A 27039-nucleotide genomic window follows, 5' to 3' on the forward strand; every position below is an offset into this window, starting at 1 on the left:
AGACATTTATATGGTGGACCATAAAAGAAAAGTTCAAAAAATTTCAAAGGATTAAAATCATAAAAAGCCTGTTTTCCTATCACAGTAGATTTAAGCTGTAAATTAGTAACAAGATACCTAGAAAATCATCCTCTGTTTGGAAATTAAGAACTACACTAATTTATTTAAGTAGGCCCCACACCAATGTGGGGCTTGAACTCACAATGCACAGATCAAGAGTCACATAGTCTACCGACTGAAACAGCCAGGCGCCTCAAGAACCACTCTTTTTTTTTTTTATTAAAGATTTTATTTATTCACTTGACAGCGCGGGTGCGCACAAGCAAGGGGAGGGGCAGGCAGACAGAGAAGCAGGCTCCCCGCTGAGCAGGCGCCCCCAAGAACCACTCTTAAATAAGCGATGAATCAAATAGAAACTTGAAATAGAAGCTAGAAATTATTTTGAATTAAAGAATAATGCAAATATGGCACATCAAACCTTTGGATGGCTATAGTCATGCGTAGAAAGCAATTAATACCCTTAAATACACTTACTGGAAAAAGCTGAAAATCAACAATCTAAGCTCCATCCTGAGATGTTAGAAAAAGAAAAAGTGCACAAAAAGTAGATAATAATAACAGAAGACAGAGCAGAAATGAATGAAATAGAAAACACATAAAATAGCCAATTTCAGGAATGAAAATGGAACATTAACTATAGAAAAAATATAAACCATATTTCTTGGGAAAAAAGAGGAAGTCAGAGACACTGGTCATACTAGAATCATAAAACAAATGTTACTCAGATACCTGCCAAATAAAATGAACTTTCAGATGTTATCATCATAGATCTAAATATCTTTTGAATGCACACTATCAATCTAAGCAGAGTCTACATTTAACTACGTTCTGCAGGGAAGTGAACACATTTCTGACAATCTAAAGGAGTAACGGCAATAGGAACAATAAATCAAAAGAGCAGAGGTCATCAAACCTTTTCTGTAAACAAGCAAATGATAAATATTTTCAGCTTTGCAGGCAATATGATCTCTGTCACAACTACTCAACTCAGCTGTTGTAGTGAGAATGCAACCATAAATAACACTTAAACAGAAGAGTGTGGTTGTCTTTCAACATATATGCATTTAAATTTCATATACCATTTGTTGTATTACTTTTTAAATCAACAGTTTAAAAACATGAAAACTATTTTTAGTTTGCAAGCTGTACAAAAAAAACAGGTGGCAGATTCCTCAATGAGTTAAATACAGAATGACTTAGCAATTCTACGCCGAAGTATATACGAAAAGAATGGAAATGAAAACAGGACGGGTGTTCAAATGATAACCTGTACATGAAATGAATGTTCGTTAACAGGACTATTAACAATAGCCAAAAGGTGGAAACAACACAAATACCGCTGAGAGATAAATGGATAAACAAAATATAGCGTGTCCAGATAATTAAATATTATTCAGTCATAAAAAGGAATGACATGCTGACATGCTGAAACATGAAAACGTTATGCTATGTGAAAAGTCATACATAAAAGGCCGCCTATTATATGATTCCAGTTAGATGAAATACCCAGAATAAGCGAATCCAGAGAAGTAGACTTGTGGTAGCCAGGGGCTGGAGGGAAAGGGACTGAGTAAGAAGCGACTGCTTAATGGGGAAGAGGTTTCTGTTTGGGATGATGAAAAAAATTCTGCAACCAGACAGCATCAATCATTGCACCACACTGGAAATGTACTTAATACTAGTAAATTATACACTTTAAATGTGACATTTTAGACATTTTTTGTATGTGTGTGGGTTTTTTTATTTTTATTTTTTAAAAGTAATCTCTACACCTAATGTGGGGCTTGAACTCAGGACCCTGAAATCTAGTTGGATGCTCTACTGACTGAGCCAGCCAGGTGCTTTCCCTATGTACGTGTATTTTATTACAATTTAAACAAAACAGGACAAATGAACATGGCAACTGGAATATGCCCACAGGCCATTTTTACTGACCCCCCCTAGAATAACAAAAGTAAACTCAACATGCAAATGAGCACTCAGTTCCAGGCACGGGCACAAAATCAAAGGAGAGGTATCAATGACATAAACAGTACTACACTGCCATCTAATGGTCAGTGAAGTTAATACCGAAAACTCAAGTGGCTTGGTGGAAAATTTTAAGACTTAATTTTTCAACTTCCTAATTGCTCAACATGTACTGGAAACGAAAGCAAAAATGAATGAATGAATGAATGAATGCAGAAAAAATATGGCAGCTCCATATTCCAACTGGCAAAGAATTCTAGAGAAAATATTCAACAAATTGCCTTAGAATCTCATCTTAGAAATTTAAAAATGAGTCTGTAAAGTTAAAAGCTATACACTTAACGTGCCTTGTAAACCATTTCTAAATCTACAATTCAGCCACATGGTGGGGCCACAGCCACAAAGGTATCCCAAAATGGAGTATCTCAGATGTGTCCTTATTCCTTACAAAACATAAGCAAGAAAACATCTGACTCCACCTCCACCCTATCCTGTGCCCTTTAAACTGCATGGAACCCATGTATTATGGAGACCCCAAATCAGGAAGACCATAACAATAACTCGATATAGAATCTCCCTAAAATCCTCCTCACCATGCAACTTCAACATCATTATATTACCTTAGGGACAGAACACATATTTAACTGATTTCACCATTTTTACTTGCAATATAATAAATCCTACCCATTCTTTTTTACATCCCAATAACTTTCCACAATTAAACCCTATTTAATAAATCTTATCCACATCCTACCCAACCTAGTGCAACATACTTCCCTGTCCTCAATCTCACTTCTTTTCCTCTGTATTAGTTAAAATCAACTTTCTTATTATCTATCTTAGACATAATCTGGACTAGGACTAAAGATCTGACTTTAGAGTATCATGAAAATGAATTATTTATGAATATGGGGGGGACAACAATGCCATAAATTACATGATATGTGCCGTGATGATAACGATTTGCCAAAATCTCTGGTAAGCCAATAACGTAGGTATTTTCTACTATGGCAGTTTGACCAAGAGTATCAATCCATGTGGCTAATGCAGCAAAATCATTCAAATTGGACTTTGGCTTTCTCACTTATGAAACATAAGGATGTAATATGCTCTCTTATTGCTCCCATCAGTAACTTTTTCTATTTTTTTTTAAGATTTTATGTATTTATTTGAGAGAAAGAGAGAACACCAACAGGGGGAGTAGCAGAGGGAATAGCAGAGGGAGAGGGAGAAGAAGACTCCCTGCTAAGCAGGGAGCCTGACACGGGGCTCAATCCCAAGACCCCAGGATCATGACCTGAGCCGAAAGCAGATGTTTAACCAATTGAGCCATCCAGGCACCCAGTAACTTTTTCTTTTTTTTTTATTAAAAGGTTTTGTTTATTTATTTGTCAGAGAGAGCACAAGCAAGGGGGAGCAGCAGGCAGAGGGAGAGGCAGGCTCCCTGCTGAGCAAGGAGCCCAATGTGGGACTCGATCCCAGGACCCTGGGATCATGACCTGAGCCGAAGGCAGAGTTTAACCGACTGAGCCACCCAGGCCTCCCCCCAGTAACGTTTTTTTAAAAGATATTTATTTTAGCGAGAGACCACGCACGTGGACGAGAGAGAGAGAGGAAGTGTGTGCACGTGCAGAGGGAGGGGTGAAGGGAGAGGGAGAATCTCAAGCACACTCCTTGCTGAGCATGGAGCCCAGGACCCTGAGATTATGACCCGAGCCAAAATCAAGAGCTGGACGCCTAACTGACTGAGCCACCCAAGCACCCCACCCATCAGTAACTTTTAAAGGGAATGTAATTCAAGTATCTTGGGAAAAATGCAAGAAATTCAAAACTCTTAGAGCAACTGAATAAGGCAGGCGGCAAAAGAAAAATCAGGAAGTTTATTTTAAAGAGCAACAAAAATTTTTGTTGGATTGATTTTTACCTTAAATTTAGGAACAAATCTAGTAAATTCCTGGTGCCAATTGTTAAGTGTAGAAGCAGGTGAAATTATTAAGAAAGGTCCCCAGATGTTCTCTCTCTGAAAGACAAAAACTGGGTCAGCTAACTGAAGGAAAACTGAAGATATTTAGTTCAAAATTATAATCAATGATGAGCGCAGTTTAAGAATAAATAATACATTATAATAAGAGAAATGGTGCCTAGCTCCCACATCTCCATACTCAGTAATAATATCCTATGTTAATAATAACACAGGCAAGGAATTTGCTCAGAAAAACCTTGAGACAAAATACCAAGCAATTACTCCCACCCCCACCACCTATAGGTCCTAATTTCTATCCTTCACAAAGCACTTACAATATCCTGACTTTAAGTATTGCTTTCCCTTATACAAGATGATCATAACGATTTTGGAGCTTTTGCTTTTTTCAAAATGCTTCTACATATATTTTCTCATTTAATTCTCACAGAATTCCTACAAAGTAGATATTATCCCCACTCTGCAGAAGTAGAAACTAACCCTAAGAGAATTAAAGTGAAGTCAGAGCAAAAGAGATCAGATGAATTGCCCAAGTTTACATTGCTTATAGTCAACATAGAGTTCAGATGTGAACCTGGGTCTTCTGGTCTAACTAACTACAATGTCTTTGCCACTGTATGAATGGCTCTGGACAGGGGACAGGGGGCAATATGTCAAACCACACATTCTCAGTAACTATCCTAGTCTTGCAAACCAAAATGCTTCATCACACTGTGTCACGCTGTAATGATCTTGAAGGCAAGGAGTTAAGTCCTACTGTCCTCACATGCTCCAAAGCCCAGCACAGTGCTAGATAATGGCTGATTCTCACCCCAGAATCTAGAGTGCGAAACATAGAAAGACTGCATCTACCCACCTCAGCCAAATGGGCCAGGAGGGCAATACTCTGCACTGTTTTACCAAGGCCCATTTCATCTGCAAGAATGCCATTAATGCCCTGGAAAAAAAAAATACACATAGTCAATAACCTCTCACATTCCAACACACAGGATTCAACCTACTGTCCCAAAGAACTAATCAAACTGTCAAGACTTATTTAAACAAAAGTGACTAGAAATACCATTTCAGCACTATTACCCACTGCTGCAATGATTCCTTTTGCCAACTCCATAGCTACAACTATGAATCATGGTATCTGAGGCTAGTTTCTCAGCAAATTTAATCCAGGCAAAAAACCAATCATGTTTACCAAGACCACCCTATGTACGTGATACAAATATTCTCCAATAAAATTTCAGGTTAAAAATATAAAAACATCTTTCTGACTCTTGTCAGAGGATAAAGCATTTCAAAGGGATGAAATTTAAAACATTGTCTTGTGCTCATTTCACAATACACTGAACCAATGATTTTAGGAAAACACATAACGAAAGAGAGTGGGTATGGCATAGTTCTAAAATTCACCTGTTCATAGAGATTTGCCAACCAATTCATGCCTTTCAGCTGATAGCCTTTTAATTTGCCATTAAAAATTGTAGGCTGTGGAATATCTTCCCCAGCCCGGATAGATGGGTTTGCCAGGCTGTAACTCTCCCCAAACCCAGTGCCAGACTTGTTTGCTGCCCGAAGGGCAGCTGCTCGACTTTCTTTCGCATCTTCATCAAATGACCTTGTCTGGAAAATAAAAACATTAGAAGAAAAGTATGAGGTAAAAAATGAAATTCAAATAAAGCTCATAATGACAGTGTATCTACTTTGTGGTAACTGGAACAAAATTTCTGATAATATTATGTAATGTATTATGTATAAAGCACAATATATGAGGGGCGCCTGGGTGGCTCAGTTGGTTAAGCGTCTGCCTTGAGCTAGGTCATGATCTCAGGGTCCTGGGATTGAGCTCTGCCCTGGGCTCCCTGCTCAGCCAGGAGCCTATTCCTCCCTCTGCCCCTCCTCCTGCTCATGTTCTCTCTCTCTCTCAAATAAAAAACAAAACAAAACCCACAATATATGAAATATTACTAGTATTTAAAAATTAATTTAACGATTATATTAAGAATATGCTTTTGATGAGCACACATATTACATGATTATAAACCATATTACATGACTACTTGCTTCATCAAGGAATGTGTTAAAAATCTGATATAAAATTTGTTTGGCTGGGGTTGGTGGGGAGAAGGTCAAGTTTATCCTGACTTGGATGCTGTTACATGGGGTTCCTATGCAGTATATTCTTTACTTACTTTACTTAATTTAATCTAACTCCAGTTTTCTTCTGATTTCATGAAATATCACTATATCAAGAATTAGCAAGTTATTACTAAGGTGAAAAAAAGGTCCTAACATAGCACTATTCTTAAGGCACTATTCTTAACAAGCACCACTGTGGTCTTTTCCACTAAACAACCATGATGCATTTCACACCATATTGCCCATGATTACTCAAGACGACAAAAAAACAGGTCAACTGTCCTAGCTTCAATCAACACACTCCTAAAGCTTAGACAAGTGAATGCTCATTTTCCACCCTTTCTCCATTATGCCTACTGTTCTAAATAGAGCCACAGCCTGCACCCAACACAGTCACATATATACACATCTGCCAATGCTTTTAATTGAAAAATGAGTAAGACTAAAGGAAGACCACCTGAGTGAAAGGTTGTAGGGTATTTCCGGAGCCCCTTACGGTTTCTTTTCATTTTAAGACTCACCCGAGCTTGATGAATATGATAAGCATTTTCAGCATTCTTCAGGGCCTGGGCTTTGAAATGGTTACTATCTGAAAAGGAAAACTTGGAGATTATCACACGTCATTAACTGATCTCCTTCAAAGATGCAATTCACACCAACATTGTCAATCCCTAACTCCCCCAATTTACTCATCCCTAAGCCCCCTAAGAGAGTGATAGAGCAGAAAGGTTCAAATTACATAACAGAGGTAAGGACCCAGAAGTGGCTATGAACGCAGAGGGTTGCCATGGTCTCCAGTAGCCGAAGCCAGCTCAGAGAAACCACCAGGAGACTACGCTCATTGCCCAATCCTCGGTTTCTTGCACAAAGCAATGACAAAGCAAAGCAAAGCAAAACAGTGGGGATTCAAAATTGTGATAGATTTCCGCTGGGCGAAACTATTCCCAAAGAAGAAATCCAGACATGTGTAAACCCCAAGATCCTTGCAAGCATACTCATTCTTTTTATTCTGAGCTCAACGGGATCTTGATCACTATTCTCTATGAAATTCCCCTCAAATTTCACCCCAATTCCTCCCTCCCTTTATGGTCACAAAAAGGCCATAACTGAGGGGCGCCTGGGTGGCTCAGGTCGTGATCTCAGAGTCCTCTGAGACTTGAGCAGGGAGTCTGCTTGTCCTTCTCTCTCTTCCTCCACCCATGCTCTCTAACAAATAAATAAAATCTCTTAAAAAAAAAAAAATACCAAAACTGAACAGTCTCTTTCTCATGCCTGCCTTGCATCACCAAGAATCTTGTTATGTGACAGATGATTTTCTCTGCTGAGACATGTTCACTGAATTCTTCTGATATAATATCCTCCATTTCTACTAACAAATCAAAACATATAAAATATTCCCAAACTTACAAGATCTTATAAACACACCCTTTCCTTTTCAAATTCTTTAATAAAAGTTATTTTGTATATTTGTTTTATTCATACTTTCCCTACTCCAGTGCAATAAATTCCCCTTTACTAATCATTACCTACCGATCAAGACAAAACTTACAAGAACTAATCACGTGTATAACCTTAGATATAAAAAAATGGAGGGTACCCACTTCCTCTACGTCTTGATTCAGGACTCACCATAATCCTCCTGTGTAATGTTAACTACCACCCCTCCACCAATGTCAATTTGTCTTTGGGTAGAACTGTCTTCCAGTTTCCTTAGGATTTCTTCCTGAATTCCATCATGACCCATGTCTCGTTTGCGACTCATGAAATGGGCATACAACTCTGTTTGGGTGATTAGGAAGTTCAGTTTTCGCTGTTGCCTCTTGGCCTAAAGGAGAAGAAAGTTATTTTCACTAAACAGTCAAATCATCAATCACATCACATCAATTCTGTTGATTTGGTGATCAACAGAATTCACCAAATCTATATATAGTTTGCATATAATTCTTTTACAAATTCTTTACCTTTAGAAAGGTAGTTAATTGCTAATGCACAATTTTATTATAACCAAGTCAGTGGTACTAAAAGCAAAGAATAGCCTTTACTTATATCTTATTGTAAACATGTGAAAGGATCTTCTTCATCACCGAAAGTCAAAATAAGTGACTAGGAACTATGAATTATTCTGAAAGTCAATGTAGGAGAAGCCAATCAAAGGAAGAAAACGCTCCTAAAAACAGTGTATAGTTGATCTGTATACTGATCAAGTACACACACACACATACTTAGTCACTGCTTTGCATTAACTATTTTATAATAAAACTCGTATGAGGTACAGCTGATTTATCCTTGATCCAATACCTCCCCAAATGAAAAATAAAAACATAACAAGGAAGTTAGCCAAGAAAGGAGACCAGTCCTAAAGTATGCTACATAAAACTACGCTCTCTCTCTAAGATTTTACAGTACTTGAACCAGATTCAAATGAGAAGAAAATCTGAAACACGGTTTAACAGAAAATGGGAGTTATTTTTCATAATGGATACAGGTGTTTATGCTTACTGTTAGCAAAGCTAATGTATTATCAAGAAAACCTTTCCAAATTAAAACAAAAAAGGAGTATCTCCTTTAACCTTAAAAAAGTCAACTACTACGTGTTCAAATGAATGACATAAATTAAAAGAATAAAGTTTCATCACAAATAGTTTTATTTCAAAAGATCGGAGAAAAATAAACATAACCATGAAGGAAACTCATTGGTTAACCATCAACAAAATTGAGAGAATGAATAACAAACCTAGACTATAAATCAGGCTGCTTGCAAAACTTCAGGATCTGTGACCAACTCTCAAATGCCTCTAAATTCAGTTAGTATTCCGGATAGCATCAGATGCTTCCTAACACACTAATATGTTTATCTTGCATGTAAAGATAAACGTTACCCAGGGGACTTAAGAGAACTGGGCAAAATCCATATTCAACCTCAAAGGCATGAAAAAGGACGGAAGATCAAGAGCTCAGAAACAGCCACAGCTCTGCTCTGACGGAGTATTACCCAGACCTGAAAGAAAACCTTAACCAATCCTCTGATTCCCTTCCTCCAGACCTCAACTTTCCTTCCACACATCCCAACTGGTTTGCCCATGGCAACACAATAATTTTGTTCTCCCACTCTCTCCTCTTGCTTCCCTGAACAATCTATTCACCTACAGCAGCTGGCATCAAGCTTAGAATTCTGAGTACTGGCTGAAAGTTAAACCAGTGAAGCAGGTGGGGAATGGGTCTCAAAACTGGACTAGTTGTCTATTGTTCCTATCTGGCCCTAAATTTGGCAGCCAGCCCTGCTCTTCCAACAAGGAAGAAACTGCAGCCAGTACCTGGAACCAAGCCAAAATAAGCTGTAAGTGGTTTCTTTTTCTTTCGTTCATCCCTCTTCTTTTTCCTTTTTTTAGTTCTCCAGAAATATACAGAGGAATAAGGCTACAAAGAACAGAAAAACTTGGCATAGAAAAAGAGAGGTGAAGGCCAGAGAGAGGGCCTAACTGAAAGGATAAAAACAGAATCGGTTTATCGGACTAAAGTTACTATCCTCAAACTTATGTCTAAAACCCGTTTTCAATGATTTCATTGATTAATTTGTCATCTGTGCAGTACACACCAACCTACGGATATGGCTGCAGCAATCAGGGTTTCAAAATTTTATACTACTGTCTTACCTCCCGCATTTCCTCATCCAACTTCCGCTGCTCCAAGGCCTCCTTCTCTGCACGCTTGCGATGTTCCTTCTCCACCTTCTCATACTTCTTCCAGTACAGAAGCATCTCCTTGGTGAGGCGGCGGGCACGAGGCAAGGTCTCCTTACAGTTCTTTTGGGCCTGCAAGGCGGCTCGACGCACCTCTTTCATGCACTGGTGGGCAAGCTGCAGATGACAACAATAGGCTCACAAAGGAGAAGACCCAACACCAGGGCCAGTTCTCCCTGAGCTCTACACCACAGCATTCCTCAGTCTGTTCAGTGCACACAGTCTTCCTATGGCCACATCTCTTTCTCCCCCAACGTGATTAATGTCCATGCACAGTACTGTGACCCAGACCCAGACCCTGAGGTAATACATGGAATGAGAAATCTATACACATACTGCCTTAGAAGATGGGGAAAAAACGCATAATGATCTGAGATGTGCTGGGAAGTTACAAAGTATTATCACACATATTAATGGTAATAGTCATTAATGCTAGGCTCCACTCTAAGCCTAACATATATTAAACTAACTTATTCTTCACAAAACCTCTATCAAGTTGGGAGTACCAACATCCTCATTTTACAGATGAGGAAACCAAAGATGAGTGACCAGCCCAGGGAAATAGAACTAAAAACATTACCTCATCTGATCTCACAGCTTTCAAAGGAAGTTGTGCTACTTTCCTCTAAAGGAAGGTATTGATATTAATATCATCATTTCTTAAAGAGACTGAGCACAGGAAGCTTCTATGATCTGCCTAAGGAATCAGAGCATGCTATGGTCTCATCCAAAAACGTTCAAATATCAGAAATGTAAGGAAGAGGATTTTATTTTTAAAACAAATGGCGATGAGAGACTATGGACTCTGAGAAACAAACTGAGGGTTTTGGGGGGAGGGGGATGGGTTAGCCCGGTGATGGGTATTAAGGAGGGCATGTATTGAATGGAGCACTGGGTGTTACACGCAAACACGAATCATGGAACACGACATCAAAAACTAATGATGTAATGTATGGTGACTAACATAACATAATAAAATAAAATTTAAAAAATAAATAAAATAAAATAAATGGAGAACATTTAGAAATTCTCTTAGGTATTACTAGATTCGTTATCAACAGGTCACAAGAGACAAGAGCAGCAAATATAAATATGTTCCAGCATAACATAAAATGGGAAATACAAAACTATAATTTACCTTTCGGCTATTGGTGAGAAACAGGTTACGAGCTGAAGCTTTCTGCTTGTTGGCCTAAAATATTTTAAGAACAATTATTTCATTTAGGAGTCCTTTTGAAATAAGATTATGTAGACTGACAATGTCTTTTATTCAACTCCTCAAGGGTTAAAAAAAATAAAGTCATCGAAACTCACCAACTCAGAAACACACACAAAGCTACTAAAGCAGTATTAAGAAGAATAAGCTAGTCCTGTGGCTGCCTTAAATAGAGTCTTCTGCACCCTTCTGGAAAGAACTTAAGCTAGATTTAAGGCTTGAAGTGGACTAGGAAAATATAACACCATACCTAACATACACCATCCTGGCTAAAACACACTGCTTTCCAGAGCCAATCTGCAAAGAAGCTGAGAAAGTAGTCACTCACATACAGAAATTGTTAGGAGAGGTAAACTAGCCTCCCAATCTGTGATTCTGTCCTCCAACCAGGACAAACCTTCTGCTACTATTAATTTCTGCCAACACTTAAGCTTCATCTTCTCCAACAAAAAATTCCAAGGCAGACCTAACACAAGATGATTCAGCAGCCAACAAACCAGTCACAAGCTGCTTATTTTGTCTTCCAATTCAGTTAAAACAAAAACCTCAATAAAGAAACCTGATTTCCCCTAATGATCCACTTGACATGGGAGAAGACACAGCATAGGCACAGCTGAGTGACTCTCTGACTGTTAAAGAACTCAACCCCCTAAATCTGAAGAAACAGTGGGTGTGAAGTTACAGACGGCCCAAACGCCATTTCTATAAAATTCCCACCTCAGACTGCTTATGGGAATTTTTAGACCTTTTATAAAAAAACTTCCTTTTACTAATGCTTAAGCAGCTATTGCCACTTTAAAGACAAGAATCTCAAATATGAGGGCGCCTGGGTGGCTTAGTCGTTAGGCATCTGCCTTTGGCTCGGGTCATGATCCCAGGGTACTGGGATCGAGCCCCGCATAGGGCTCCCTGCTCGGTGGGAAGCCTGCTTCTCCCTCTCCCACTCCCCCGCTTGTGTTCCCTCTGTCGCTGTGTCTCTCTCTGTCAAATAAATAAATAAAATCTTAAAAAAAAAAAAATCTCAAATATTTCTATTGAATTCCTGATCATCAGAAGTGCATCATTAAAAAAAAAAATTTTTATTTTTTAATCTCTACACCCAATGTGAAGCTTGAACGCACAATCCTGAGATTAAGAGTCATGTGCTCTACACAATGAGCCAGCCAGGTGCCCGCAAGGGCATCATTTTGAATCCTTTTCACCAGGTACAAAGAGGGTTTCCCCATAACATCTCCCATCAAGAATGTTCCTATCTAAACTTTCCCTCCAAAAATACTTACTAATTGGCATGGGGACAAAAACAGTCATTGTACAGTAGAGAAGCACCAAACACACCAAGGGATCAAAGCTAATATCATCATACTGGGACGGATGTGTCATGTGCCTCCTAATATGTCATACCAAGAAGGATACGTCACTTCGTTGGTAATCCTGCCCGAAATGCGTAACCCAAATCTAAGAATCTCATGAACTCAAATTCAGAAACAGTGTACAAAATATCAGGGGTATACTATTAAAAAATAAAAATGTCATGAAAGAACACTGTGTCAGATTTAAAAGAGATTAAAGAGATGTGACAACTAAATGAAACACGGAGTCCTAGACTGGATCCTGGATTGAATTTTAAAAAAAAGCCCTATAAAGGACATTATAGAGACAACTGATGAGAAATCTGAATATGGTCTGTGGACCAGATAATAATTTTTATAACTGCACTGCTGTTCTATGAGAAAATGTCCTTTTTCTTAAGAAACACACATTGAACTATTACAAAGAAGTTCAGTACAAAGTGTCAAACTAACCCTCAAAATGGGGAAGAAAAAAAGTATGCATTTATATAACAAAAGCAAAGGAAGCAAACAATTGCTAAATATGAATAAAAGTTACATGGCAGTTCCTTGCATTATTCTTGCCATATCATTTTAAAACTTCTTGTGTTTTGAACTAATTTAGACTTACAGAAAAGTTGCAAAAAATCATACAGAGTTTCCTTACATCCCTCCTGCTGCTTTCCCTAGTTTTAGCATCTTATATAACTAGAATACAATTACTAAGAAAGGAAAATAACACTGGTAAAATATTAATTAAATTACAAGTCTTATTTGAATGTCAACACTTTTTCCACTAAAATTCTCTTCCTGTTCCAGCATCCTGTAACAGGATCCCCTGTATTTAGTTGCTTTTCTCCTTAGTCTCTTCCTGTATGTTACATTTCTTCAATCTTTCTCTCATGTCCTCAACACTTTTGAAAGGCACCAATCAGTTACTCTGTAGAATGTCCCAAAATTTGTGATTTTCTGGTATTTTCTCATGATTGGAATGACATTATGCATTCTGGCAAGAATACCACAGAAATGATGTGTTATTCTCTATGCATCACATCAAGTTCACAATGTCAAAATTTTATTACTAGTGACTATTTAGATCTTTTGGGTAAGGTAGAGTCTGCCAATTATCATCACGAAAGTTACTATCTTTCTTTCTGTGCTAATATGTATGCTGACAAATTATTTCTCCTCTAACCTTTACCCTCTAATTTCAGTCTTCATCAGAATGGATCCAGTCTGCAACAATTATCACTGTGGCATTTGTGTAATGATGGTTCTCTACTTCCTTCCTTCCTTCTGCACTCATTAACTGGAATTCTATTGCAAGGGAGAGCTGTTCCTTCTACCTTAACTATTTGCTTATTTATTTAAAACAGTAGGGACTCACAGGAATTTCTTTTAATCTATGTGTTAAAATTCAGTATTATCTTTTTTTTTTTTCTCTTTTAAAGTAGGCTCCATGCCCAGCAGGGGGCCAATTCAGGACTTGAACTCAAAACCCTGACATCAAGACCTAATCCGAAATCAAGAAAGGATGCTTAACCAACTGAGCCACCCAGGCAGGCGCCCCAGTATTATCATTATCAATTTTGGTGCTCAATTATTCTAACTTTGACCATGAGGAGCTCCTTTAGGCTGCTCCTGTGTTCTTTTGACAATCCCTCACACTCATCTTTCATCAAGCACTTCCTTACTTTCTGGCACTCCAAGATGTTTAAGGCTCATCTTGTATTTTTTCCCTGCCAAGTTCTGGAATAAACTACTTATCCAAGGAGCTCTGGTTCCTTTTATTAAAGAATAAAAGGTGTTTAGAAATCAAGACCTGGGCACAAGATATCCTCATTGTTACCGGGTCTGTCTCTAGGCACTCTCAGCAAACAGAGCTAGAAAATAAGTATATATGCATACTAACCTATGCATATACACACAACTATATTTCTGTACATATCTATCTGTGTGTGTGTGTGTGTGTATGTGTGTATAAAAACATGAATTCGTACTGATAGCTCTGATTCCAATCAAATTTCAAGGGCTTCACTTTAGCATTCCCAACAGTGACAAACTGGCTGTCAACTACAACATATTTATTTATTTGTTCAATTCTAGTATGCATTTAAAGTAGTTCCAAAATTACTAACCCATTCCTTTGTAAGAAACACTTACTATGTCAATCATAGCATTTATGTATAGTTCTTTTGGTCTTCAGCCTTACAAGACATGCAGTCAAAATACTGATTTCCTCAGTTACTTCAATGAGTCCTTTTCTTTCCCCACTCTCTGCAACTTGATTATATTACTCATTTCTAATGCAGTTAAGCATTTATCCCTGTCTTTATTCCACTTTGCCCACATATCCCCTCAACCTCCTTCTTCACCCACATCCTGGTTGGTTTTAATGGGTTTATTATAGGGGTATGTGAGGAATATATGACACATTACTAGGATTCTGAAAGGCAGTCCTATATATAAAAAGATGTACTTGAAGACTGCCCCCTCATCCCTGCTAACCTGTCCATTCCCCTCTTTCTACATTTTCCCCACCTGCCCCCTGTAAGAAATCAACACTTTGATTTCTGGTTTATCCTTCTTGAATTTCTTTTGCATGAATGAGGATTTATTTGTGTATTTTCTTGTATTCCTGTTTTGCTTATATGAAAGGTAAATATTATAGACACCTGTTTTTGTTTGCTTTTCTCACTTAACAGTACATCCTAGAAATTACTCCATGTCATCTCAGAAAGGTCATCTTCATTATTTCTTTTTAACTACAGCATAATAATCCACTGTGTAGATCTACCAGAGTTCAAGTCCCACATATAGGCACTTAAGTTGTTTACTTTATTTTGCAATTAAAAATAATGTTGTGGGCGCCTGGGTGGCTCAGTTGGTTGGGCGACTGCCTTTGGCTCAGGTCATGATCCTGGAGTCCCGGGATCGAGTCCTGCATCGGGCTCCCTGCTCGGCGGGGAGTCTGCTTCTCCCTCTGACCCTCCTCCCTCTCATGCTCTCTGTCTCTCATTCTCTCTCTCTCTCAAATAAATAAATAAAAATCTTTAAAAAATAAATAAATAAATAAATAAAAAATAAAAAAATAAAAATAATGTTGTGAGGCATCTGGCTGGCTCAGTGGAGCTTGCTACTCTTGATCTTGGGATTGTGAATTTGAGCCCCACGTTGGGTGTAGAGATTATAAATAAATAAACTTTAAAATAATAACAATAATGCTGGAATGAGTAACTTTGTTTACATGTATTTTTGTATTGCTGGAGATATAGCCTCAGGATAATTTCTAGAAGCAGAAATGCTGGTTTGAAAGGTTAAGTGCATGTGGAGATTGTTAGGTATTGCCAACTTGCCCTCCAGAACAGTTCTCTCAAATTTGCATTCCTAGCAGCAATGTATGAAAATGTCCGTTTCCCCACAGCCTCCTTAACAGAATGTGTTATCATATTTTAAAATTTTTGCCACTGTGATAAGTACAAAATGGCATCTAGGTATTATTTTAATTTAGATTACTCCAATTACGAGAGACTTTGAAACTTTTAATGTTTGAGGGCCATTTTTTCTTTTTTAAGATTGCATTTATTTATTTGACACAGAGAGAGAGAGAGCACAAACAGGGGAGCGGCAGGCAGAGGGAGATGAAGAAGCAGGCTTCCTGCTGAGCAAGGAGCCCAATGTGAGGCTCGATCCCAGAACCTTGGGATCATGACAAGAGCCGAAGGCAGCCACTAAACTGACTGAGCCACCCAGGCACCCCGAGGGCCATTTTTATATCTTTCTTTGTCAATTTCGATTCATGTCATTTTATTTGTCTACTGAATTTCTGGTCCTTTGTCCCTCAATTCTTTTTCTCATTGTATATATTTATTGAGATATAATTTAAAAATTTTCTCCAGCTTTACTGAGATACAGCTGTCACACAACATTGTGCAAGAGTAAGGTGTACAATGTGTTGATATGATACATTTATATATTGCAGAATGACTACCGCGATGGCATTAGCTGACACCTTCATCCTGTCACATGATTGTTTTTTGTGGTGTACGTAATATAGTATTACAGTTCTGTGTCTTTGGATGAATTTATACATGCAGGTTACTGCCATCCGAATTACAACATGAAACATCTCCATCTCAGTAAGTTTATTTAGCACCTCTTTCTACTCAATTCCACAACACGGGTACTTCTGTGTCTTTTTCTTTCACAGAGCATGTTTTTTAAATGCATCCATGTTGTGTAGATCTCATATCTGCCTCTTGTATGGGAATCATTGCAAATCATTACAATGTGTGATCTTTTGTGTCTGGCTTTTCTCATTAAGTTCTTTGTGGAGAGATGAAGAACAAAAAGAACTGGCAGTGAAGCTCGTGAAAAGAATTTGAGATTCTATAGTGGGACAAAGGGAGATGTTAGGATCTTGGCAGCAGCCAAAATGGGCTATTTTGTAGCCAACAGAATGGTCTGGGAGAGCCTTAAAATTGGAGCATATGCTGAGTTGGAAGGAAGGTATCGGATGATCTGTATAAAGCAGGGAAGCAGGGTAGGCACCATCAGGGGATGCTGGAGGTGCATCTGTGTTTCTCTTAGAAGAGCTGGTCTTAATTTCCATCCCAGCTAATTGCTGTTGTTTGGCTTTCTTGAGTTTTGCTCTATGGTTCTTGAACCAAACCTGCAGTACTGCGGGATGGTATCTCCAGTTTTGAGGCTATTTCTTTTTGAAAGAGGAGCTAAATAAACTTACTGCGATGGGGAGCAGGGTATGGGTTCTTCCTGAACAAGAATTCCAAATCTGCCGATTGTTTCTCAGTGAACATTACTGTTTCCTTCGTGAATGCTTCTGGTGCTTTTCTTTAAATCTGCATTTGCTGCTGCAGGCTCAGAAGTTCCAAGGGTAGTTGGTGATGACTAAAAGCCCTCTCTCAAAAGTTACTTTAGGAAGGTCTCCTGCGCCTGATACCCTGAGATCAAACTGTGTCCCCATGCTCTGGTCCTGTGTCAAAAGTATCCTTCAATTTTTAAGAGTTTTTAATATATGAGAGATAATAGCCCTTTGACTGTGATATACAATGTAAATAATTTTTCCCACTTCATCAGTTACCTTTTGTCATGAAAAAATTTATTTGTATTTAGTCAAATTTACTAATGTTTTCTTTCATTGCCTCTGGGTCACACATAGAAACTTTTCCTATGCAAAGGTTAAATAGGAATGTGATAGCTTTCTTCTAGTTTTTGTATGGTTTCATTTTTTTACACTGAGAACCCTAATACGTTCAGAGTATATGTGTGAGAAACATCTAATTTTATCTTTTTCCAAAGGCTACCTAGTTGTTCCAGCATGACTTATTAAAAAGTGCATTAGTCTTGGGGTGTCTGGGTGGCTCAGTCGTTAAGCTTCTGCCTTCGGCTCGGGTCATGATCCCAGGGTCCTGGGACTGAGCCCCACATCGGGCTCCCTGCTCTGCGGGAAGCCTGCTTCTCCCTCTCCCACTCCCCCTGCTTGTGTTCCCTCTCTCGCTGTGTCTCTGTCAAATAAATAAATAAAATCTTTAAAAAAAATAAAAATAAAATTTAAAAAAAGTGCATTAGTCTACTGTTCTATTTGCCTATTCGTGTGCCAGTACTACATTGTTTTAATTATAGAGATTTATAGTGTATTTTAATGTTTGATGGTGCTTTTTCAGTGTTTCTCTAGCAATTCTTACACACTGACTTTTTCCTTGAGGTTAGTATCAACTTTTTTTTTTTTTTAAAGATTTTATTTATTTATTTGACAGAGAGAGACACAGCAAGAGAGGGAACACAAGCAGCGGGGAGTGGGAGAGGGAGAAGCAAGCTTCCCACGGACCAAGGAGCCTGATACAGGGCTCGATCCCAGGACCCTGGGATCCTGACCTAAACCAAAGGCAGACACTTAATGACTGAGCCACCCAGGAGCCCCTACTATCAACTTTTCTAAAATCAGAAAATATCCTGTTCATTTTTCTATTAGGATTGCACACAATTTATAAGGCAATTAAGTAAGTAAAATGCGAACAACTGGTGAGTAACTGAGTAAAGGGTATATGGACACTCCTCACACAATTCCTGAAACTTTCAAATTTGAAATTATATCAAAATAAAATGTTATCAAAACCAAACAAATTAAAAGAGCAAAAAGAATGCTTATACATCTTTCTCTTACATCATTCACATTTTTTTCCAATGCCTGTGATTACTCAGTAACATCCAAATATTTATAGATTCTCTAAGAAACATTAACTCTACAATTTCATTTTAATTTCCTCTATTATCACCTATTAATTTGCTGTCAGATCTCTACTGCTGTAAGTAAGAAAACTGCTTTCCTTTCTCAAAGATGTTTCTCTCCATTTTTTGGACAAGGAACATCATTCAACAACTGTCTTGTGAATTCTGATCAAAATCTAGAAAAACAGTTGATTGACAAGAGTACTCGTCAATACGTTCTTAATTCCAAGAGATCAGTTTTCTTTCTGAACACTGTGAAGGTACCTAGCTCTCACAGCTCCTCTTTAGAGGGCAGGGAGACAAAATATTCTTGCCATCTCCTATGCTGGAGGCACTCACATACCTTTGGTAGTTCCTTTTTCACAATGCTGAGCCATACTTTCCTGCGACGAGCATTAAGCTGCTCAATGGATAAGTGCTTCTTCTTGGTGCCAGGAGGAGGTGCATCATGAGAGAACTTGGCAAAGACTTTGGTCTGATGGTGGTGGCAACGAGGAGATTCTTCAGAGGAAAGTTCTTCATCCCTTCGCCTTTTTTTCTTCACTTTTTTCAACTTGGCTGCAAAGGAAACAGACACTGAGAACCTTGCATTTCTGCCCTTCCACAGAATATTGCCACAACCAACCTCATCACTTTAAGACAATTCAAGGTTCTTTCCTCATTCCACCTAAGGCTGGCAATGTTTATCTCTTCATCTATTCAGGCCTATGAACATTCCAGGAGGAAGATCTCACTATCTTGGATACTCCTTATGTTTACATGAAAGAGAAACACAGAATAAGATCTAAAAACTGAATTTCTGTTGAACCCAACAACAGGAAGGGAGACGTACAAAGTACCATGAACTCAAATAATGGCCATGAGGAAGGAAACATTTCTACTTGGTGGCAATGTTAAGGTGATTAAAGAGAAATAACAAAGAAAGAAAAAAATGCGCCAATAGGACATTACGACCTGTGAAGAGAAAATCATACATGGAATAAAAAACTAATTTGGGGGTGCGAGTGTGGAAGAGATAAACTAGTGGATGTGGGAGAAAGGGAAGAAGGCTGAAAAGAATTTCTGAGTAGAGTTCATACCTTCAGGGGAATAAAATCTGCCTTGTACAGATAGCTTAAAACTTTCCCTTCCTACTTCCTTCCTGATTTCCAGCTGCTTAGAGCTCAGTAAGGGAGGAAAACACACTTCCTGGCAAACATGCAAACAAACACTACACAAGATTATCAAGAGGTGATCTATTTAAAAGTTCCACATACAGCAACAATGATGACTTATTCCCACCACTTCAGGTTGCTCTTCATACTTCCCTGTGCATAACCGACTTCTGCCTCTCCCAGATTATCAACATTTGGAAGAGTGTGTAGAAGAAAAAAGGAATAAACTAATTAGCTTAAACCTTTGGCTAGGAATCCATAGTCCTTATGCCTTTATAATTCTAGAAAAGATCATTAACCAAATATGAAATAAGGTTAACAATACTTATTACCTAGATAGGGGAGACTAGGGTTTTTCAGATAAAGCAAGTTTCTACTACATGGATTATGTTCAAAGCCCAAATGTACCAATAGGCTACGCAAAACCCTGAAACTAAGAATGAGTAAATATGGAAGGCAGGTCGGTATGCTCACCTTTAAGTTTCTTTTCCTCCTTGAATTTCTTTTTTTTGGGTCCAAGTAGGTGCCGTTGTTGCTCATAGAAAGGGTCGTATGTGGAGAGCAGGCCTGCACTGTAGTATTGGTACTGCTGCAGCTGAAGCAGGCAAAGACAGGGAGGCTTACAAGGGCTGGTGTGAGTTCTAAGCCTGCCTTCAAATCATCTTTACTACAAAACCTTGAGCCAGAGAAAAACCAGAGCTCCTAAATTTGTTCTTCCCACAAAAAGACCAATAAAGATTTAGTACCTCAAAGTGAATTATTTCCTTACTTCAAAACAAAACAGGTTCATCAGCTATGTACATGGCAAGTTGCTGAAAATAACTTAAGAAAGAACCTGCATGCTTCTGAATTTCCACCAGACTATTTGCTTGGAACTGACACATATTTAAGTGATGCAATTAACTGCAGAAAGGGCTCCACATGGAAGTCATCAACAAGTAATAAACCATATTTCTATTACCAATAGGTCCTCAGATTTAGTAAGGTTTTGATATGTGTTATTCTGGGTTTTGGTCTTCTATCTGGTTCAGAGAGTCATTAGGCCATCCCAATTCTCCTATATTTCACTTTTCACTCTTTATATCTCCCACTAATAGAGTTTGACAATATTATGGATAATGCCTACATTGCCAGAATTCTAACATATGAACCATCGATTTTTTTTTTTCCTGTCCAGGGAGAGATTCTTTCAAACACTGCATTTAAATTGACCCCCAAAGCTCACATTAATTTTGTTTCACTTATTACTAATGGATAAATATAAATATAAACTTAAACAGTCCACTGTTGAATCTCTTTCCTAGATTGCAGCCAGTCCAAGAACTGAAACTAGGACAGAAAAGTGACACGGAGAACTATCACGAGGTCCCCTGTCAATGGTCAAAATTAAATGAGCATTCATTGAGCTATATAGTTAAAATCTATTAACTTTCCCATATATATGTTTTACTTCAATTTAAAAAAGGCCAAGCATTGCAATCCCTACCAAAATATCAACAGCATTTTTCAAAGAACTAAAAGAAATAACACTAAAATTTGTATGGAACCACAAAAGACCCCAAGCAGCCAAAGCAATCTTGAGAAAGAAAAACAAAGCTGAAAGTATCACAATTCCAGATTTCAAGATACACTACAAAGCTGTAGTGATCAAAACAGTATACAGTGCTGGCACAGAAACAGACACATTGATCAGTGGAACAGAACAGAGAACCCAGAAATAAGAGGCGCCTGGCTGGCTCAGTTGGTAGAGCATATGACTCTTGATTTCAGTGTCGTAAGTTCAAGTCCCATGTTGGGCACAGGACATAAAAAAAAAAAAAAAAAAATTCCAACAACACAGAATAGAGAATTCAGAAATAAACCCATGCTTATACAGCCAATTAATCTATGTCAAAGGAGGCAAGAATATAAAATGGGGAAAAGACAGTCTGCTCAATAAATGGTGCTGGGAAAACTGGACAGTCACATGCACAAGAATGAAACTGGACCACTTTCTACCACCACGAACAAAAATAAACTCAAAATGGATTAAAAACCTAAATTTGAGACCTAAAACCATAAAAATCTTAGAAGAGAACAGAGACAGTAATTTCTCTGCCATCAGCCAAAGCAACATTTTTCTAGATGTCTCCTAAGGCAAGGGCAACAAAAGCAAAAATAAACTATTGGACTACTTCAACATAAAAAGCTTTTGCACAGTGAGAGAAATCATCAACAAAACAAAAAGGCAATCTACTGAATGGGAGAAGATATTTGCAAATTATATATCCAATAAGGGGTTAATATCTAAAATACATAAAGAACTTGTACAACTCAACACCAAAAAAACAAACAATATGATTTAAAAAATAGGCAAAGGACCTAAACAGACATTTTCCCAAAGAAGACATACAGATGGCCAACAGACATAGGAAAAGATGCCCAACATCACTAATCATCAGGAAAATGCAAATCAACTACAACAAGAGATCACCTTACACCTGTCAGAATGGTTAGTATCAAAAACACAAGAAATAACAGGGGTTGGTAAGGATGGAGAGAAAAAGGAATCCTCGTGCACTGTTGGTGGGAATGCAAATTGGTACAGCCACTCTCGAAAACAGTATGGCGGTTCCTCAAAAAATTAAAAGTGGAAATATCATATCCAGTAATTCCACTACTGGGTATTTACCCAAAGAAAATATAAAAACTAATTCAAAAGAGGGCGCCTGGGTGGCTCAGTTGGTTAAGCGACTGCCTTCGGCTCAGGTCATGATCTTGGAGTCCCTGGATCGAGTCCTGCATCGGGCTCCCTGCTCGGCAGGGAGTCTGCTTCTCCCTCTGACCCTAACCCCTCTCATGTGCTCTCTCTCATTCTCTGTCTTAAATAAATAAATAAAATCTTTAAAAAAAAAAAAAAAAACTAATTCAAAAGAGATACGTGCGGGGCACCTGGGTGGCTCAGTCAGTTAGGTGGTTGCCTTTGGCTCAGGTCATGACCCCAGGGTCCTGGGATCGAGACCCGCATCCGGCTCCTTGCTCGGCAGGGAGCCTGCTTCTCTCTCTGCCTGCTGCTCCCCCTGTTTGTGCTTTCTCTCTTTCTCTGACAAATAAATAAAATGTTAAAAAAAAAAAAGAGAGAGATACATGCACTCATGTTTACCACAGCATTATTTATAATAGCCAAGATACAGAAGCAACCCAAGTGTCCACTGATTGATGAATGGATAAAAATGTGGCACGCATGCATGCACACACACACACGTATGTATGCATGTATATGAGCTCCTGCCATTTGTGACAACATCGATGGATGTACAGGGTATTATGTTCAGTGATATAAGTCAGACTGAAAAAGACAAATACCACATGATTTCACTCATATGTGGAATCTAAAAAACAAACAAAAAGCAAAATCAGACCTGAAGAGAGAACAAACTGATGGTTGTCAAGAGCGGAGGAGGGTGATGGGGGTTGGGCAAAATGGGAGAAAGAGAGTGGGAGATACAGGCTTCCAGTTATGGAATGAATAAATCATGGGAATAAAAGGCCTAGCACAAGGAATACAGTCAATGATATTATAATAGTGTTGTACAGTGACAGATGGTAGCTACACTTGTGAGCATAATATAATATATAGAGATGTTAAATCACTTATGTTGCATAAGTGAAACTAATATTTTGTCAACTACACTAAAAAAAAAAGACCAAATATTTCAAGCACCAAATGCCTAGCACTGTACTTTAAGAAGGAACTCTAAGTCAAAACAGTCAGATATCTTACAATTATTACTTCTGCAGGTTTATAAACTTCACCATATATACATATCTATATAACTATATAGGTATTTTTTTTTCCTAAAGAGAGAGCTCGACCGGGGGTTGGGGGTGAGGGGGTGGACAGAGGGAGAGGGAGAGACAGAATCAAGCAGGCTCCATGCCCAGTGCAGAGCCTGACCCAGGGCTTGATCTCATAACCCTGAGATCATAACCTGAGCCAAAATCAAAACTCAGATGCTTAACCGACTGAGCCAGCCAGGTACCCCTAACCTTTAGCATATTATTCAAAGCTTTCAAACTAATTTTGGATGTTAACCAATTGTTAGAAAGTTTTTAGGTCTTCAAATATGCTATTGCTCATCATGTTCAAAGCACCACACTTCTGACAAAAATCAGAAGGCTTTGGTAACAGTATTCAAATAGTTGTCACTTAAAACTATCATCAATCTAATGTTACTATGTAAAGAAAAGGAGTTTTTTCAAGATAGGGACACTTCCAAAGAGCAAGTGCATTAAAAAAGGAACCCCTAGAATTCAAAATGGCACAGCCACTTTGGAAAACAGCCTGACAGTTCCTCAAAAAGGATAAGCACAGAGTTTTCATATGAGCCAGTGATTCCTCTTCTAGGTATATACAAAAGAGAAATGGAAACAAATGCCCACACTGAAAACCTGTACACAGATCTTCATGGCAGCATTATTCATAACAGCCAAAAGTGGAAACAACTCACTATTCATAGCTATCATTTGTAAAAGCCAAAAAGTAGAAACAATCCGATTAACTCATTAAGTGATACATGGATAGTAAAATGCAGTATGTCCACACAATGGCATATTATTTGGTAACAAAAAGAAATGAAGTACTGATACATGCTAAAACGTGACTGAACCTTGAAAACATGCTATGTGAGAAGATGGACATAAAGGACCACATGTTGCCCTATTTGCATAAAATGTCTAGAACAGGCACATTTATAGTGCTAAGTGGCTTCCTGGGGCTGAGGGGGAATAGAGAAAATGAAAGACAACAGCTAAGGGGAGTGGGGTTTCTTTTTAGAGGAAACATTCTGGAATCATATAGTGATGATAGTTATACATCTCTATGCATATACTAAAAACCACTGAATTGTACATTTAAAAAGGCTATTATTGGTATGTGAAATATATTTCAATAAAGCTTGTACTAGAGGGGCGCCTGGGTGGCTCAGTCGTTAAGCGTCTGCCTTCGGCTCAGGTCATGATCCCAGGGTCCTGGGATCGAGCCCCGCATCGGGCTCCCTGCTCAGTGGGAAGCCTGCTTCTCCCTCTCCCACTCCCTCTGCTTGTGTTCCTGCTCTCGCTGTCTCTCTCTCTGTCAAATAAATAAATAAAATCTTTAAAAAAAAAAAAAAAAAAGCTTGTATTAGACCCACCACCACCTAAATATAAATGTAAAATGACATGTCTTCAATGAATGTTAACAACAGGCTAAATTAAATACCCAACACAAAGGTCTGAGATTTCCCCTGAAACTCTCTCTTACCTCCTTGTCTTTGCTATACTTATTCTGGTGAAGTTTCTTATACTTGTGCAGCCGCAACATGTTATGAAGTTCTTCTCTGCTGAGGTGGAGTTCTTCCTCTTCTTCTTCTTCTTCTTCATTGTCTTCACTCTGAGAATCTGCCTCACTGGACTCATCACTTAGCAGAATGCTCTGCAAACAGGAGGAAATGGGAATGGAATCTGTTGCTATGGAGCAAGTCCTTCTCTAACCCAAGCATCTTTTCCCAACACAATGACAAAAACAGCTGGAAGACAGTAACTCCAGTTTCCCAATTCATGTGGAAAAGAAAAGGATACCAACTGAACCTAGTGGCATGAATTCAAGAGCACTAACATACGGAAATGCTATAAAGGCAACAAAGCTAGATTTCACTAAGTACTTAGAACTATACGTAGGCTATTTTAACTGTCAAATATCAAGGCAAAAAACTAAAAACAAAAACAAAACCACAACCTATAAGGTATAAAGGAATATACAGAGCCGGCCGTGATAGCTAATAAAGGAGAAACAACCCAAAAAATCATTAGATTTTGTTATTATCCAGATAATGAAATATTATTTAGCCATAAAAAGGAATGGAGTACTGATACATGCCACAACATGAATGAACCTTGAAAACTATGCTAAGTGAAAGAAGCCAGGCACAAAAGGCCACATATTATATGATTCCATTTATATGAAAAGTCCAGAATAGGAAAATCCGTAGGGAAAGAAAACAGATTAGTGGCTGCCAGGGGCGACGGGAAGTGACTGCTTAATAATCACAGAGTTTGATTTTGGAGTGATAAAAATGTTCTAGAATTAGTGGTGACGGCTGCACAGAACTTTACTACAATACACACTTTACAAGGGTAGATTTTATGGCATGTGAATTGTATCTCAATTTTTAAGAATGTGATGGCTAAACAAAGATTTCTGCATTGCCAACAGCTTAAAAGCCTTTTATACACAAACCTTTTAAAGGACCTCATGATTATAATGAAAGAATGCCTTTATATTACTTTGAGCTCTTCACAAGAAAAGAAAGCAATAGAGAAATAATTAGTTTCAACAGAAGAAATGCTACCCTTAACTCAGTTGGGCCAATGACAGTAATCTTTTAAGAGTGTAAAGAGTCGGGCGCCTGGGTGGCTCAGTTGGTTAAGCGACTGCCTTCGGCTCAGGTCATGATCCTGGAGTCCCGGGATCGAGTCCCGCATCGGGCTTCCTGCTCAGCGGGGAGTCTGCTTCTCCCTCTGACCCTCCCCCCTCTCGTGTGCTCTCTCTCTCTCATTCTCTCTCTCAAATAAATAAATAAAATCTTTAAAAAAAAAAAAAAAAGAGTGTAAAGAGTCTACCATTTCCCTGCCTATAAACACTCACAGAAAATACAGAAACACTCTATATTGCCTATAAACACTCACAGAAATTTACCAGAGTAAAATACAAATTCTTTAACATGGGGTACAAGGCCCTACACAATCAGGCTCTCAACCTCATCTTCTACCATACCCTCTCTTTCATTGTACTCCAGCTATACTAGCCTTTTCCTCCAAACATACTGAGTTGCTTCCTTTCTCAGGAATTTTATAGTTATGTTCCTTCTGATTGAAATGCTCTTATCTTAAACATTCCCATAGTTCTGATCATTCAGAAATCAGCTGAAATGTTACCTCTTTAAAGAAGCCATTTTTATTTCTTTGTTTGTTTACAGACTTACTCACTGCCTCCCCCCATTTGAATGTAAGCTCTACAGTGCAGGAACCCTGTCTGTCTACAATAGTATCTGGCAGGTAGGACGTACTCAATCAACTTCCCAACAACTCAAGTACTAATGAAAATGACATTAATAATCCTGATTATAATGTGAGGCAGGGAGGGCAAGGATCTTATCTATTTTTTTACTCCTTTGCTCTGCGCAGTGCTTTATAC

At 38.4% G+C, this 27039-nt stretch overlaps 1 protein-coding gene across 1 annotated transcript in view; it reads right to left on the bottom strand.

Annotated features, from left to right (window-relative positions):
• INO80 (INO80 complex ATPase subunit) overlaps nt 1-27039 on the bottom strand; it is a 106019-nt gene that overhangs the window by 76402 nt on the left and 2578 nt on the right. Inside the window, exons 5-14 of the mRNA XM_021695784.1 lie at nt 25108-25278; nt 20301-20421; nt 19016-19230; nt 11018-11071; nt 9793-9996; nt 7769-7964; nt 6661-6728; nt 5414-5623; nt 4866-4946; nt 3953-4048 (exon numbers count right to left, since the gene is read on the bottom strand). Coding sequence (XP_021551459.1) covers nt 3953-4048; nt 4866-4946; nt 5414-5623; nt 6661-6728; nt 7769-7964; nt 9793-9996; nt 11018-11071; nt 19016-19230; nt 20301-20421; nt 25108-25278 — 1416 coding nt within the window. The remainder of the gene's footprint in view (nt 1-3952; nt 4049-4865; nt 4947-5413; nt 5624-6660; nt 6729-7768; nt 7965-9792; nt 9997-11017; nt 11072-19015; nt 19231-20300; nt 20422-25107; nt 25279-27039) is intronic.

Source organism: Neomonachus schauinslandi, chromosome 9 (assembly GCF_002201575.2).
Source record: "Neomonachus schauinslandi chromosome 9, ASM220157v2, whole genome shotgun sequence".
Taxonomy (NCBI): domain Eukaryota; kingdom Metazoa; phylum Chordata; class Mammalia; order Carnivora; family Phocidae; genus Neomonachus; species Neomonachus schauinslandi.